Source organism: Oncorhynchus mykiss, chromosome 25 (assembly GCF_013265735.2).
Source record: "Oncorhynchus mykiss isolate Arlee chromosome 25, USDA_OmykA_1.1, whole genome shotgun sequence".
Lineage (NCBI taxonomy): Eukaryota > Metazoa > Chordata > Actinopteri > Salmoniformes > Salmonidae > Oncorhynchus > Oncorhynchus mykiss.
In genome coordinates this window covers 40,658,139-40,674,512 of record NC_048589.1, presented here as the reverse complement: position 1 = coordinate 40,674,512, position 16,374 = coordinate 40,658,139, and the positions used below count along the sequence as shown (strand labels likewise).

Genomic DNA, 16,374 nt, shown 5'->3' with positions numbered 1-16,374 from the left:
AGAATGGGTGGGGAGAGGGAGGGTAGAATGGGTGTGGGGAGGGAGAGGGAGGGTAGAATGGGTGGGGAGAGGGAGGGTAGAATGGGTGGGGAGAGGGAGGATAGAATGGGTGGGGAGAGGGAGGATAGAATGGGTTAGGAGAGGGAGGGTAGAATGGGTGGGGAGAGGGAGGATAGAATGGGTTAGGAGAGGGAGGGTAGAATGGGTGGGGAGAGGGAGGATAGAATGGGTGGGGAGAGGGAGAATAGAATGGGTTGGGAGAGGGAGGGTAGAATGGGTTAGGAGAGGGAGGGTAGAATGGGTGGGGAGAGGGAGGGTAGAATGGGTGGGGAGAGGGAGGGCAGAATGGGTGGGGAGATGGAGGGTAGAATGGGTGGGGAGAGGGAGGGTAGAATGGGTGGGGAGAGGAAGGGTAGAATGGGTGGGGAGAGGGAGATGGAGGGTAGAATGGGTGGGGAGATGGAGGGTAGAATGGGTGGGGAGAGGGAGAGGAAGGGTAGAATGGGTGGGGAAAAGGAAAAGGAAGGCAGGGGGAAGGAGTGGAGGAGAAGAGAGGGAGCTTTAATATGCATATTAATATGAGTAGTAGATTGTCTATAAAACTAATTTTCAAAAACACCTAGTTTATAACTGCTGTACTCCACTATGACACAAAAGGTGCGTCTGGAAGGGGCGAAGTTGTCTGCATTTCTCACTGAAAGCAGATAGGGGGAAGGAGGAGGAGGGAGGGAGGGACGGACGGACGGACGGACGGAGGGAGGGAGTGAGGGAGGGACGGACGGAGGGAGTGAGGGAGGGAGGGAGGGAGGGAGGGACTGAGGGAGGGAGGGAGGGAGGGAGGGAGGGAGGGACGGACTGACGGAGGGAGGGAGGGAGGGAGGGAGGGAGGGAGGGAGGGAGGGACGGACGGACGGACGGAGGGAGGGAGGGAGGGAGGGAGGGAGGGAGGGAGGGACGGACTGACTGAGGGAGGGAGGGAGAGAGGGAGGGAGTGAGGAAGGGACAGAGGGAGGAGAAGAGTGGTGCAGTGTGAGTCGCGTGGCAGTGCTTTACCTCGATTTCTTCACAGCACATCCTCCTCTCCTCCTCCTCCTCCTTTTTTTCCTTGACACTCCTCTTAATAGAGGAGCGACCGGGAGTCGTTTATATCCATCGCTGGAGTGGGATAACACACACATCACACCTCAGCCTCAGTCATGGTGTTCATCAGCTTGGCTCTCAAATCTGTCCTGAAGTACTTCAACAGGAACAACAGCGGTAAGACACTGTGTGACTATTCTGTGACAGGGGTGTGTTAGGGGTTTGTCTCTGTGAGCAGGCAGATCGCTCAAGAGTGACTTCGACATTGGACGTCTATCCATGTCCTGAGGACGTCAGGTAACGCCTTCTAGACTGGCCACTAGAAAACTTGGGTTGTAAATCCCCAAGTAGCTCACACAGTCTCACCAGATCAGAATTTGACATTCTTCCATTTTTTTCTCAAACGTCATATTTCGAAGTTCGTTTTTAAATGTTTAAGGTTTAGGCATTAACTCCGGATGATTAAGGTTTGGGATTGGCTTAAAACAAAAACATCAAAAACATCTTTCTACCGCTGGGTTCAAACATGACACCCTTAAGGTTAGGCATCATCTCAGAATGGTTAAGGTAAAGGTTACGTACGGTTTTGAATAGGCTTTAAAACTCATCTCTAAAAACAAACGCTCTATCTCTGTGTTCAGTGGCAGTGCTAACTGATGCCCCTAGTGTCCGGTTTCCACGATGGACGTCGCACATGGATGGACGTCGAAATTTGACTTGTATCACTGGTGTCCTGGCTGGTTGACTGTTTGATCTCAGTGTTAGTCATTTGTATGTATTTATTTATTTGGATGTTTCCTATCCCAAAACGTTAACCCTTCGTAATGAGTTCCTAAACGTAATATTTTACCCCACCAAAAACCTTAACCTTCTAAATGTGACGTTTGGAGCAACTTTTGAAAATGTGACGTTTAAATGTATGTGGATCAACATCTGCAGTGAGACTGTGAGACCTAATTAGTGTGAGACTGTGAGACCTAATTAGTGTGAGACTGTGAGACCTAATTAGTGTGAGACTGTGAGACCTAATTAGTGTGAGACTGTGATGAGATGAGAACATGTGTGTGAGGAGGGAGTGAGATATGTCTGAATTACTCAACTTCAGATTCAGAGGCTTGTGTAGGGAGTGACCTCGATGGTCCAGGGGAGCTCCAGGACAACATGCAAAGAAGATGCTGGAGACGCGTGTGTCTGTTTGTGTGTGTGTGTGTTTGTTTGTTTGTTTTGTGTGAGTGTGAGAGAGTGTGTGTGCATGCGTCCATGTGTGTGTGTGTGTGTGTGTGCATGCGTACGTGTGTGTGTGTGTGTGCATGCGTACGTGTGTGTGTGTGCATGCGTACGTGTGTGAATACAGGCACGTGTGTGTATGTGAATGAAGCTGTATGCACACGTCCCCAACACTCAGTGCAGTGTTTCTCCCAGGTCACCTTGACTAGTGCTGAGAGGAGAGGGTGAAACAGAAGTGTGTGTGTGTGTGTTAGAGGTGTTTCATTCTAAGGAGGTTGGTTTCACATGCCAGGCCATGGATATATTACGCAGCCAGCCCACCTCCCCTCCCTCCCTCCCCAACCAGGTCCCCTCTCCTCCCCCCCTTCCTAAATCCCTCCCTCCCTCCCCAGCCAGGTCCCCTCTCCTCCCTCCCATTCCTCAATCCCTTCTCTCCCTCCCCAGCCAGGTCCCCTCCCCTCCCTCCCATTCCTCAATCCCTTCTCTCCCTCCCCAGCCAGGTCCCCTCCCCTCCCTCCCATTCCTAAATCCCTGCCTCCCTCCCCAGCCAGGTCCCCTCGCCCCCCCCCCTCCCCCCTTCCTAAATCCCTCCCTCCCTCCCCAGCCAGGTCACCTCCCCTCCCTCCCATTCCTCAATCCCTCCCTCTGCAGTGGTCACCTCCCTCCCTCCCTCCCTCCTTCCCAAGCCAGGTCCCTCCCTCCCCAGCCAGGTCATCTCCTCTCCCTCCCCTTCTTCCCTCCTCTTCCTCCCTCTATACCTCCCCTTCCTCCCTCCCTCCCTCCCCTTCCTCCTTAGCCATGTCACCCTCCCCTTCCTTCCTTCCTCCCTCCCTCCCTCCCCTTCCTCCCTCCCTCCCTCCCTCCCTCCCCTTCCTCCCTCCCTCCCTCCCCTTCCTCCTCCCTCCCTCCCTCCCCTTCCTCCTCCCTCCCTCCCCTTCCTCCCTCCCTACCTCCCCTTCCTCCCTCTCCTCCCTCCCTCCCTCCCCTTCCTCCCTCCCTCCCCTTCCTCCCTCCCCTTCCTCCCTCCCCTTCCTCCCTAGCCATGTCACCCTCCCCTCCCTCCCCTTCCTCCCTAGCCATGTCCCTCTATCCCCTCCTTCCCCTGGGGTCCAAACACATTAAGACACTTACATCACACATAAAACAAAATAAAAAATAGTACATCATGTAACATTGTTACACCCACTAAACATACAGTGGGGAGAACAAGTATTTGATGCACTGCCGATTTTGCAGGTTTTCCTACTTACAAAGCATGTAGAGGTCTGTAATTTTTTATCATAGGTACACTTCAACTGTGAGAGACGGAATCTAAAACAAAAATCCAGAAAATCACATTGTATGATTTTTAAGTAATTCATTTTCATTTTATTGCATGACATAAGTATTTGATCACCTACCAACAAGTAAGAATTCCGGCTCTCACAGACCTGTTAGTTTTTCTTTAAGAAGCCCTCCTGTTCTCCACTCATTACCTGTATTAACTGCACCTGTTTGAACTCGTTACCTGTATAAAAGACACCTGTCCACACACTCAATCAAACAGACTCCAACCTCTCCACAATGGCCAAGACCAGAGAGCTGTGTAAGGACATCAGGGATAAAATTGTAGACCTGCACAAGGCTGGGATGGGCTACAGGACAATAGTCAAGCAGCATGGTGAGAAGGCAACAACTATTGGCGCAATTATTAGAAAATGGAAGAAGTTCAAGATGACGGTCAATCACCCATTGTCTGGGGCTCCATGCAAGATCTCACCTCGTGGGGCATCAATGATCATGAGGAAGGTGAGGGATCAGCCCAGAACTACATAGCAGGACCTGGTCAATGACCTGAAGAGAGCTGGGACCACAGTCTCAAAGAAAACCATTAGTAACACACTACGCCGTCATAGATTAAAATCCTGCAGCACACGCAAGGTCCCCCTTCTCAAGCCAGCGCATGTCCAAGTTTGCCAATGTCCATCTGGATGATCCAGAGGAGGAATGGGAGAAAGTCATGTGGTCTGATGAGACAGAAATAGAGCTTTTTGGTCTAAACTCGACTCGCCTTGTTTGGAGGAAGAAGAAGGATGAGTACAACCCCAAGAACACCATCCCAACCGTGAAGCATGGAGGTGGAAACATCATTCTTTGGGGACAGGACGACTGCACCGTATTGAGGGGAGGATGGGCCATGAATCGCGAGATCTTGGCCAACAACCTCCTTCCCTCAGTAAGAGCATTGAAGATGGGTCGTGGGTGGGTCTTCCAGCATGACAACGACACGAAACACACAGCCAGGGCAACTAAGGAGTGGCTCCGTAAGAAGCATCTCAAGGTCCTGGAGTGGCCTAGCCAGTCTCCAGACCTGAACCCAATAGAACATTTTTGGAGGGAGCTGAAAGTTCGTATTGCCCAGCGGATCTAGAGAAGGTCTGTATGGAGGAGTGGGCCAAAATCCCTGCTGCAGTGTTTTATTTTACCTTTATTTAACTAGGCAAGTCAGTACAAAACCTAGGAGGCTCATGGTTCTCACAAATTCTTTTTTTCAATGACGGCCTAGAAACAGTGGATTAACTGCCTTGTTCAGGGGCAGAACGACAGATTTGTACCTTGTCAGCTTGGGGATTTGAACTTGCAACCTTTCGGTTACTAGTCCAACGCTCTAACCACTAGGCTACCCTACCCTGCAAACCTGGTCAAGAACTAGAGGAAACGTATGATCTCTGTAATTGCAAACAAAGGTTTCTGTACCAAATATTAAGATCTGATTTTCTGATGTATCAAATACTTACAGTATGTCATGCAATAAAATGCCAATTAATTATACAATGTGAATTTCTGGATTTCAGTCTCTCACAGTTGAAGTGTACCTATGACAAAAATTACAGACCTCTACATGCTTTGTAAGTAGGAAAACCTGCAAAATCGGCAGTGTATCAAATACTTGTTCTCCCCACTGTATATGTAACAGTCTTCTTGCGTTGTGAACAATCATCGACACGGACTCCAACCGGTCATGGAGATTTATTCTGATAGGAACAGAATTGCACGCCATGCAATGCACAGCTCACCATCCAACTCTGCACTCATACAACATACACAACCCCCCCACCAGACACAGTAAGTTACTAGCTAGCGTTAGCTGGAATTCTCTTCAACAAAATGCACAACAAATATGCACAAAAAAAGCGCTGCATCTGATGTGTGATGTTCTAACAACATTTGAAAACAAAATGTCTATACATTTTCCATTTAAATCATCACTTGGGAGTATAAAAATCACTTTTGACGTACGGTGCTTTGCAACCAATAACTTACCGCTGGTTTGGTGCTTGTTCACTGGGAGGATTCTAACTGAAACATGTGTGTGTGTGTGTGTGTTCTAGTGTGTGTGTGTTCTAGTGTGTGTGTGTGTGTGTGTGTGTTCTAGTGTGTGTGTGTTCTAGTGTGTGTGTGTTCTAGTGTGTGTGTGTGTGTGTTCTAGTGTGTGTGTGTTCTAATGTGTGTGTGTTCTAGTGTGTGTGTGTGTGTGTGTGTGTATGCGTGTGTCTGTACCTGTGTGTGAGTCAGTGGAGGCTCCTCAGAGGAGGAATGGGAGGACCATCTTCCTCAGTGAATTTCATAAAAATGTAAATGGTGAAACACTTAAAAAGTAGTTATTTATTTATTTTTAGATAAAACTATACTAAATATAATCACGTCACCAAAACTATTTTGCAAAGGTCTACAGGAGCCTCAACAGCACTCTGTAGGGGAGCACCATGGTGTAGCCGGAGGACAGCTAGTTTCCATCCTCCAATGTCCTCTGGGTACATTGACTCCAATACAAACCCTAGGAGGCTCATGGTTCTCACCCCTTTCCATAGACTTACACAGTAATTATGACAACTTATCGAGGACATCCTCCAACCTATCAGAGCTATTGCAGCATGAACTGACATGTTGTCCACCCAATCAAAGGATCAGAGAATGAATCTAGTACTGAAAGCATAAGCTACAGATAGCTAGCACTGCTGTGCATAAAATGTAGTGAGTAGTTGACTCAAAGAGAGAGAAAGACAATAGTTGAACAGTTTTAAACAAACTAATTTCTTCTGAAATGAAAGATAATTTTTTTTTACTTTCAGTTTCATTTACTTAGCTAGCAAATGCAGCCAGCAAGTTTAGCCTACTGAAACACCCTGCTCAATCAGAGGGATGCTATGTTAGCTAGCCCAGCTGGCTATGACTAAACTACACAACACTGGAACTCTTCCAAGTCAAGGTAAGCTTTAGGTATTATTATTATTATTATATTATATTATATATATATATATATATATATATATATATATATATATATTATTATATAGTATTACTCATTTATTGCCACCGGGGCCCGCCCCTGTAACTGCTTTCTGACTGTACACTGTGACGTACTGCATGATTGTAGCAGGTTTACTAACAGTTTAGTTCTATTAGCTATGTTGACTATGATGTTACTTTAGCTAACATGGTGACAACGATGTAGGCTGTGTGTAACAGTTTAGTTCTATTAGCTATGTTGACTATGATGTTACTTTAGCTAACATGGTGACAACGATGTAGGCTGTGTGTAACAGTTTAGTTCTATTAGCTATGTTGACTATGATGTTACTTTAGCTAACATAGTGACAACGATGTAGGCTGTGTGTAACAGTTTAGTTCTATTAGCTATGTTGACTATGATGTTACTTTAGCTAACATGGTGACAACGATGTAGGCTGTGTGTAACAGTTTAGTTCTATTAGCTATGTTAACTATGAAGTTACTTTAGCTAACATGGTGACAACGATGTAGGCTGTGTGTAACAGTTTAGTTCTATTAGCTATGTTGACTATGATGTTACTTTAGCTAACATGGTGACAACGATGTAGGCTGTGTGTAACAGTTTAGTTCTATTAGCTATGTTGACTATGATGTTACTTTAGCTAACATGGTGACAACGATGTAGGCTGTGTGTAACAGTTTAGTTCTATTAGCTATGTTGACTATGATGTTACTTTAGCTAACATGGTGACAACGATGTAGGCTGTGTGTAACAGTTTGGCTTGGAATGTTTTTTTTTCTCACCTGGTCAGCTGATGTGTTGTGTATTGTAATTCCTAAGCGAAGGAAAGATAGAGAGACAGCAAGAGAGAGAGAGAGACAGCAAGAGAGAGAGAGACAGCAAGAGAGAGAGAGAGAGACAGCAAGAGAGAGAGAGAGAGACAGCAAGAGAGAGAGAGAGACAGCAAGAGAGAGAGAGAGACAGCAAGAGAGAGAGAGACAGCAAGAGAGAGAGACGGCAAGGAAAGATAGAGAGAGAGAGAGCAAGAAAAGAGAGAGATAGACAGCAGGGAAAGAGACAGACAGCAAGGAAAGAGAGAGAGAGACGGCAAGAGGTGAAAGTAGGAGAGTGCATAACGTAGATGCCAGAAGGAATGCAACGTGACTGCTATGAAAGTGAACTGTGTTCACGTGGGATCAGGGGTGTATTCATTCAGTCGGATTCTGTTGTAAAAACGTTTCTTAAACGTAAGCAAACGGAAACAGGGGATAAACATACCTGAATTTGTCCAAAATTAACTCTGTTTTGCAACTGCTGGACTAAAGATTACACCCACTATCAGCTACATGCAGGCAACAGTGTGCAAGGCGGTATTGGATGTCATTGTCTGTCACCTAAAATGTGTCTCTCGACCTGTGTGCACCTACAGTACGTTGCAAGCTTTCATTCATACGCTATGTTGTAGCAACGTAGAGAAATTAGAGTATCATGCAGCAGCCTAAACGTATCACTGTTACATTGAACCAGGGCGAATGGAACATGAATGACAGTCATCCAATATGCTGTATTAGAAATAAGGCCGTGCTCAGGAAAACAAAATCCTCCTGGATCTGAAACGGCACTGGTCTGTCTCTTCATAGTCCCCGCTGTTCCCATGAGGTGTAATTTTATCTGTTTTTTTATTATCAAATTTTACAGCTTGCATCAGTTACCTGATGTGGAATAGAGTTCCATGTAGTCATGGCTCTATGTAGTACTGTGAGCCTCCCATCGTCTGTTCTGGACTTGGGGACTGTGAAAAGACCTTCTGGTGGCATGTCTTGCGGGGTATGCATGGGTGTCTGAGCTGTGTGCTAGTCGTTTAAACAGACACCTCGGTGCTTTCAACGTGTCAACACTTCTTACAAGAACAGGTGGTGATGAAGTCAATCTCTCCACTTTGAGCCAGGAGAGATTTACATGCATATTATTAATATTAGCTCTCTGTGTATACTTCGCTACACTCGAATCAACATCTTCTAACGATGTGTATGTGACCAATAAATGTTGATTTGATTTGATTTAAGGGCCAGCTGTGCTGCTCTGTTCTGAGCCAAATGTAGGTCCCTCTTTTCTGGCGCCTGATCACACAATTGAACAGTAGTCCAGGAACGACAAAACTAGGGCCTGTAGGACCTGCCTTGTTGATAGTGTTGTTAAGAATGTAGAAACTAGGGCCTGCAGGACCTGCCTCGTTGATAGTGTTGTTAAGAAGGTAGAAACTAGGGCCTGCAGGACCTGCCTCGTTGATAGTGCTGTTAATAAGGTAGAAACTAGGGCCTGCAGGACCTGCCTCGTTGATAGTGCTGTTAATAAGGTAGAAACTAGGGCCTGCAGGACCTGCCTTGTTGATAGTGTTGTTAAGAAGGTAGAAACTAGGGCCTGTAGGACCTGCCTTGTTGATAGTGTTGTTAAGAAGGTAGAAACTAGGACCTGCAGGACCTGCCTTGTTGATAGTGCTGTTAAGAAGGTAGAAACTAGGGCCTGCAGGACCTGCCTTGTTGATAGTGTTGTTAAGAAGGTAGAAACTAGGGCCTGCAGGACCTGCCTCGTTGATAGTGTTGTTAAGAAGGTAGAAACTAGGGCCTGCAGGACCTGCCTTGTTGATAGTGTTGTTAAGAAGGTAGAAACTAGGGCCTGTAGGACCTGCCTTGTTGATAGTGTTGTTAAGACGGTAGAAACTAGGGCCTGTAGGACTTGCCTTGTTGATAGTGTTGTTAAGAAGGTAGAAACTAGGGCCTGCAGGACCTGCCTTGTTGATAGTGTTGTTAAGAAGGTAGAAACTAGGGCCTGTAGGACCTGCCTTGTTGATAGTGTTGTTAAGACGGTAGAAACTAGGGCCTGTAGGACCTGCCTTGTTGATAGTGTTGTTAAGAAGGTAGAAACTAGGGCCTGCAGGACCTGCCTCGTTGATAGTGTTGTTAAGACGGTAGAAACTAGGGCCTGCAGGACCTGCCTCGTTGATAGTGTTGTTAAGACGGTAGAAACTAGGGCCTGCAGGACTTGCCTTGTTGATAGTGTTGTTAAGAAGGTAGAAACTAGGGCCTGCAGGACCTGCCTCGTTGATAGTGTTGTTAAGAAGGTAGAAACTAGGGCCTGCAGGACCTGCCTTGTTGATAGTGTTGTTAAGAAGGTAGAAACTAGGGCCTGTAGGACCTGCCTTGTTGATAGTGTTGTTAAGACGGTAGAAACTAGGGCCTGTAGGACCTGCCTTGTTGATAGTGTTGTTAAGAAGGTAGAAACTAGGGCCTGCAGGACCTGCCTCGTTGATAGTGTTGTTAAGACGGTAGAAACTAGGGCCTGCAGGACCTGCCTCGTTGATAGTGTTGTTAAGACGGTAGAAACTAGGGCCTGCAGGACTTGCCTTGTTGATAGTGTTGTTAAGAAGGTAGAAACTAGGGCCTGCAGGACCTGCCTCGTTGATAGTGTTGTTAAGAAGGTAGAAACTAGGGCCTGCAGGACCTGCCTCGTTGATAGTGTTGTTAAGAAGGTAGAAACTAGGGCCTGTAGGACTTGCCTTGTTGATAGTGTTGTTAAGACGGTAGAAACTAGGGCCTGTAGGACTTGCCTTGTTGATAGTGTTGTTAAGACGGTAGAAACTAGGACCTGTAGGACCTGCCTTGTTGATAGTGTTGTTAAGAAGGTAGAAACTAGGGCCTGTAGGACTTGCCTTGTTGATAGTGTTGTTAAGACGGTAGAAACTAGGACCTGTAGGACCTGCCTTGTTGATAGTGTTGTTAAGAAGGTAGAAACTAGGGCCTGTAGGACTTGCCTTGTTGATAGTGCTGTTATTAAGAAGGTAGAAACTAGGGCCTGTAGGACTTGCCTTGTTGATAGTGCTGTTAAGAAGGTAGCAACTAGGGCCTGTAGGACTTGCCTTGTTGATAGTGTTGTTAAGAAGGTAGAAACTAGGGCCTGTAGGACCTGCCTTGTTGATAGTGTTGTTAAGAAGGTAGAAACTAGGGCCTGTAGGACCTGCCTTGTTGATAGTGTTGTTAAGAAGGTAGAAACTAGGGCCTGCAGGACCTGCCTCGTTGATAGTGTTGTTAAGACGGTAGAAACTAGGGCCTGCAGGACCTGCCTCGTTGATAGTGTTGTTAAGAAGGTAGAAACTAGGGCCTGTAGGACCTGCCTTGTTGATAGTGTTGTTAAGAAGGTAGAAACTAGGGCCTGTAGGACCTGCCTTGTTGATAGTGTTGTTAAGAAGGTAGAAACTAGGGCCTGTAGGACCTGCCTTGTTGATAGTGTTGTTAAGAAGGTAGAAACTAGGGCCTGCAGGACCTGCCTCGTTGATAGTGTTGTTAAGAAGGTAGAAACTAGGGCCTGTAGGACCTGCCTCGTTGATAGTGTTGTTAAGAAGGTAGAAACTAGGGCCTGTAGGACTTGCCTTGTTGATAGTGTTGTTAAGACGGTAGAAACTAGGGCCTGTAGGACCTGCCTCGTTGATAGTGTTGTTAAGAAGGTAGAAACTAGGGCCTGCAGGACCTGCCTCGTTGATAGTGTTGTTAAGAAGGTAGAAACTAGGGCCTGTAGGACTTGCCTTGTTGATAGTGTTGTTAAGACGGTAGAAACTAGGACCTGTAGGACCTGCCTTGTTGATAGTGTTGTTAAGAAGGTAGAAACTAGGGCCTGTAGGACTTGCCTTGTTGATAGTGCTGTTATTAAGAAGGTAGAAACTAGGGCCTGTAGGACTTGCCTTGTTGATAGTGCTGTTAAGAAGGTAGCAACTAGGGCCTGTAGGACTTGCCTTGTTGATAGTGTTGTTAAGAAGGTAGAAACTAGGGCCTGTAGGACCTGCCTTGTTGATAGTGTTGTTAAGAAGGTAGAAACTAGGGCCTGTAGGACCTGCCTTGTTGATAGTGTTGTTAAGAAGGTAGAAACTAGGGCCTGTAGGACCTGCCTTGTTGATAGTGTTGTTAAGAAGGTAGAAACTAGGGCCTGTAGGAACTGCCTTGTTGATAGTGTTGTTAAAAAGGTAGAAAATAGGACCTGCAGGACCTGCCTTGTTGATAGTGCTGTTAAGAAGGTAGAAACTAGGGCCTGTAGGACTTGCCTTGTTGATAGTGTTGTTAAGAAGGTAGAAACTAGGACCTGCAGGACCTGCCTTGTTGATAGTGTTGTTAAGAAGGTAGAAACTAGGACCTGCAGGACCTGCCTTGTTGATAGTGCTGTTAAGAAGGTAGAAACTAGGGCCTGTAGGACCTGCCTTGTTGATAGTGTTGTTAAGAAGGTAGAAACTAGGGCCTGTAGGACCTGCCTTGTTGATAGTGTTGTTAACAAGGTAGGTAGAGTGGCGCTTTATAATGGACAGACTTCTCCCCATCTTAGCTACTGTTGTATCAACATGTTTTGACCAAGACAGTTTACAATCCAGGGTTACTCTAAGCAGTTTAGTCTCCTCAACTTGCTCAATTTCCACATTATTTACTACAAGATTTAATTGAGATTTAGGGTTTAGTGAATGAGGGTTTAGGGTTTAGTGAATGAGAGTTTAGGGTTTAGTGAATGAGGGTTTAGGGTTTAGTGAATTTTGTCGCACTATCAACGGTTTAGGGTTTAGTGAATGAGGTTTTAGGGTTTAGTGAATGAGGGTTTAGGGATAAGTGAATGAGGGGTTTAGGATTTAGTGAATGAGGTTTTAGGGTTTAGTGAATGAGGGGTTTAGGGTTTAGTGAATGAGGTTTTAGGGTTTAGTGAATGAGGGTTTAGGGATAAGTGAATGAGGGGTTTAGGGTTTAGTGAATGAGGGTTTAGGGTTTAGTGAATGAGGTTTTAGGGTTTAGTGAATGAGGCTTTAGGGATAAGTGAATGAAGTTTTAGGGTTTAGTGAATGAGTAGTTTAGGGTTTAGTGAATGAGGTTTTAGGGTTTAGTGAATGAGGGTTTAGGGATAAGTGAATGAGGGGTTTAGGGTTTAGTGAATGAGGGTTTAGGGTTTAGTGAATGAGGTTTTAGGGTTTAGTGAATGAGGGTTTAGGGATAAGTGAATGAGGGGTTTAGGATTTAGTGAATGAGGTTTTAGGGTTTAGTGAATGAGGGGTTTAGGGTTTAGTGAATGAGGGTTTAGGGATAAGTGAATGAGGGGTTTAGGATTTAGTGAATGAGGTTTTAGTTGTTAGTGAATGAGGGGTTTAGGGTTTAGTGAATGAGGTTTTAGGGTTTAGTGAATGAGGGTTTAGGGATAAGTGAATGAGGGGTTTAGGGTTTAGTGAATGAGGGTTTAGGGATAAGTGAATGAGGGTTTAGGGATAAGTGAATGAGGGGTTTAGGGTTTAGTGAATGAGGGGTTTAGGATTTAGTGAATGAGGGGTTTAGGGTTTAGTGAATGATTTGTCCTAAACACGATGCTTTTAGATTTATAAATATTTACGACCAGCTGTTTCCTTGCCATCCATTCTGAAACTAACAGCAGCTCTTTGTTAATAAGTGCTGCAGTGATTTCAGTCGCCGTAGTGATGATGGGTGATGTGTATAGTGTTGAGTCATCAGCACACACAGACACACTGGCTTTACGTGAGACTGCTTGTTGATTTTACAGGGGTAGATAATAGACCAATGGATATTTAGGCTGTATTATCCCCTCTGTTCCCTTTCACTCTACTGTGGTCACACACACACACACACACACACACACACACACACACACACACACACACACACACACACACACACACACACACACAATGGTACTATTTGTAATTTGGGAGGAAATCTGTGTGTTTGTGTGTATGTTTTCCTGTGTCCATGTTGTAATGAATGGAAATAAACATCTCTCTTTCTCTCTTTTTTCCATCTGTCTCCTTCTACCTCTCTGTCTCTCTCTACCTTTCTGTCTCCCTCTACATCTCTGTCTCCCTCTCTGTCTCCTTCTACATCTCTGTCTCTCTCTACCTCTCTGTCTCTCTCTACCTCTCTGTCTCCTTCTACCTCTCTGTCTCTCTCTACCTCTCTGTCTCCTTCTACCTCTCTGTCGCTCTCTCCCTCTCTGTCTCCTTCTACCTCTCTGTCGCTCTCTCCCTCTCTGTCTCCTTCTACCTCTCTGTCTCCTTCTACCTCTCTGTCTCCTTCTACCTCTCTGTCTCCTTCTACCTCTCTGTCTCCGTCTACCTCTCTGTCTCCGTCTACCTCTCTGTCTCTCTCCACCTCTCTGTCTCTCTCTACCTCTCTGTCTCTCTCTACCTCTCTGTCTCCTTCTACCTCTCTGTCTCTCTCCCCTTTCTGTCTCCCTCTACCTCTCTGTCTCTCTCTCTGCCTCTCTGTCTCCCTCTACCTCTCTGTCTCTCTCTACCTCTCTGTCTCCTTCTACCTCTCTGTCTCTCTCATGCTCTCTGTCTCCTTCTACCTCTCTGTCTCTCTCTACCTCTCTGTCTCCTACCTCTCTGTCTTTCTCTCCCTTTCTGTCTCCCTCTACCTGTCTGTCTCCTTCTACCTCTCTGTCTCTCTCTCCCTTTCTGTCTCCCTCTACCTCTCTGTCTCTCTCTCCCTTTCTGTCTCCCTCTACCTCTATCTCTCTGTCTCCTTCTACCTCTCTCTCTCTCTACCTCTCTGTCTCCTTCTACCTATCTGTCTCGCTCACGCTCTCTGTCTCCTTCTACCTCTCTGTCCGTCTCTACCTCTCTGTCTCCTTCTACCTCTCTGTCTCTCTCTCCCTTTCTGTCTCCCTCTACCTCTCTGTCTCCTTCTACCTCTCTGTCTCCTTCTACCTCTCTGTCTCCCTCTACCTCTCTGTCTCTCTCTCCCTTTCTGTCTCCTTCTACCTCTCTGTCTCTCTCTACCTCTCTGTCTCCTTCTACCTCTCTGTCTCTTTCTTTCTCTCTCTCTGTTTCTCTCTCTAGCTGTCAGACTGGACGAGGACAAAAAGTGGTCGGTACACTACACTTCCCAGAAGCCTCAGCAGGAGACACGGCCCTCTTGTGTGGATGACCGCCGCACCGTACTCAGAGGTAAGAGTTCAGGGGTCATGGGTCAGGGGTCAGGGAGGAGGGGTCATGTTAGAGGTGATAGGTGAGGGATCTATCTAAATACCTCACTACCCACTGGTCACAGAAGTCAGTTTAACGTCTAATTTATATACAGTCATTGCCAAAAGATTTCGAGAATGACACAAATATACATTTTCACAAAATCTGCTGCCTCAGTTTGTATGATGCCAATTTACATATACTCCAGAATGTTCTGAAGAGTGATCAGATGAATTGCAATTAATTGCAAAGTCCCTCTTTGCCATGCAAATGAACTGAATCCCCAAAAAACATTTCCACCTCATTCCAGCCCTGCCACAAAAGGTCCAGCTGATATTATGTCAGTGATTATCTCGTTAACACAGGTGTGAGTGTTGACGAGGACAAGGCTGGAGATCACTCTGTCATGCTGATTGAGTTTGAATAACAGACTGAAAGCTTCAAAAGGACGGTGGTGCTTGGAATCATTGTTCTTCCTCTGTCAACCATGGTTACCTGCAAGGAAACACGTGCCGTCATCATTGCTTTGCACAAAATGGGCTTCACAGGCAAGGATATTGCTGCCAGTAAGATTGCACCAAAATCAACCATTTATCGGATCATCAAAAACTTTAAGGAGAGCGGTTCAATTGTTGTGATGAAGGCTTCAGGGCGCCCAAGAAAGTCCAGAAAGCGCCAGGACCGTCTCCTAAAGTTGATTCAGCTGCGGGATCGGGGCATCACCAGTACAGAGCTTGCTCAGGAATGGCAGCAGGTAGGTGTGAGTGCATCTGCACGCACAGTGAGGCGAAGACAAAGGAGGATGGCCTGGTGTCAAGAAGGGCAGCAAAGAAGCCACTTCTCTCCCGGAAAAACATCAGGGTCAGACTGATATTCTGCAAAAGGTACAGGGATTGGACTGCTGAGGACTGGGGTAAAGTCATTTTCTCTGATGAATCCCCTTTCCGATTGTTTGGGACATCCGGAAAAAAGCTTGTCCGGAGAAAACAAGGTGAGCACTACCATCAGTCCTGTGTCATGCCAACAGTAAAGCATCCTGAGACCATTCATGTGTGGGGTTGCTTCTCAGCCAAGGGAGTGGGCTCACTCACAATTTTGCCTAAGAACACAGCCATGAATAAAGAATGGTACCAACACATCCTCCGACAGCAACTTCTCCCAGCCATCCAGGAACAGTTTGGTGACGAACAATGCCTTTTCCAGCATGATGGAGCACCTTGCCATAAGGCAAAAGTGATAACTAAGTGGCTCGGGGAACAAAACATAGATATTTTGGGTCCATGGCCAGGAAACTACCCAGACCTTAATCCCATTGAGAACTTGTGGTCAATCCTCAAGAGGCGGGGGGACAAACAAAAACCCACACATTTTGACAAACTCCAAGCATTGATTATGCAAGAATGGGCTGCCATCAGTCAGGATGTGGCCCAGAAGTTAATTGACAGCATGCCAGGGTGGATTGCAGAGGTCTTGAAAAAGAAGGGTCAACACTGCAAATATTGTCCCTTTGCATCAACTTCATGTAATTGTCAATAAAAGCCTTTGACACTTGTAATTATACTTAAAAAATATCTAAAAAATATCTAAAGACACTGAGGCAGCAAACCTTGTGAAAATTCATATTTGTGTCTTTCTCAAAACCTTTGGCCACGACTGTAAATATATATGTAAATTCAAACAGCAAATGTTATCCATCTCATTGGATTTAGGTTAGAAAGATCCAAATCCCTTTACTTTTGTTTTTCATATTGAATCAACATCATCACATTGAAAGTTTTTTTGTATGTTGTTGAAA

The 16,374-nt window shown here is 45.9% G+C and overlaps 1 protein-coding gene across 1 annotated transcript in view; it reads left to right on the top strand.

Annotated features, from left to right (window-relative positions):
* Positions 1-1,007: 1,007 nt before the first annotated feature.
* The window catches only part of LOC110504261 (NHS-like protein 1), a 41,953-nt gene continuing 26,586 nt past the window's right edge, over positions 1,008-16,374 (top strand). Inside the window, 2 exon segments of the mRNA XM_036962741.1 lie at positions 1,008-1,257; positions 14,454-14,561. Of these exon segments, the coding sequence (XP_036818636.1) occupies positions 1,197-1,257; positions 14,454-14,561 (169 nt within the window). The 5' untranslated portion in view covers positions 1,008-1,196.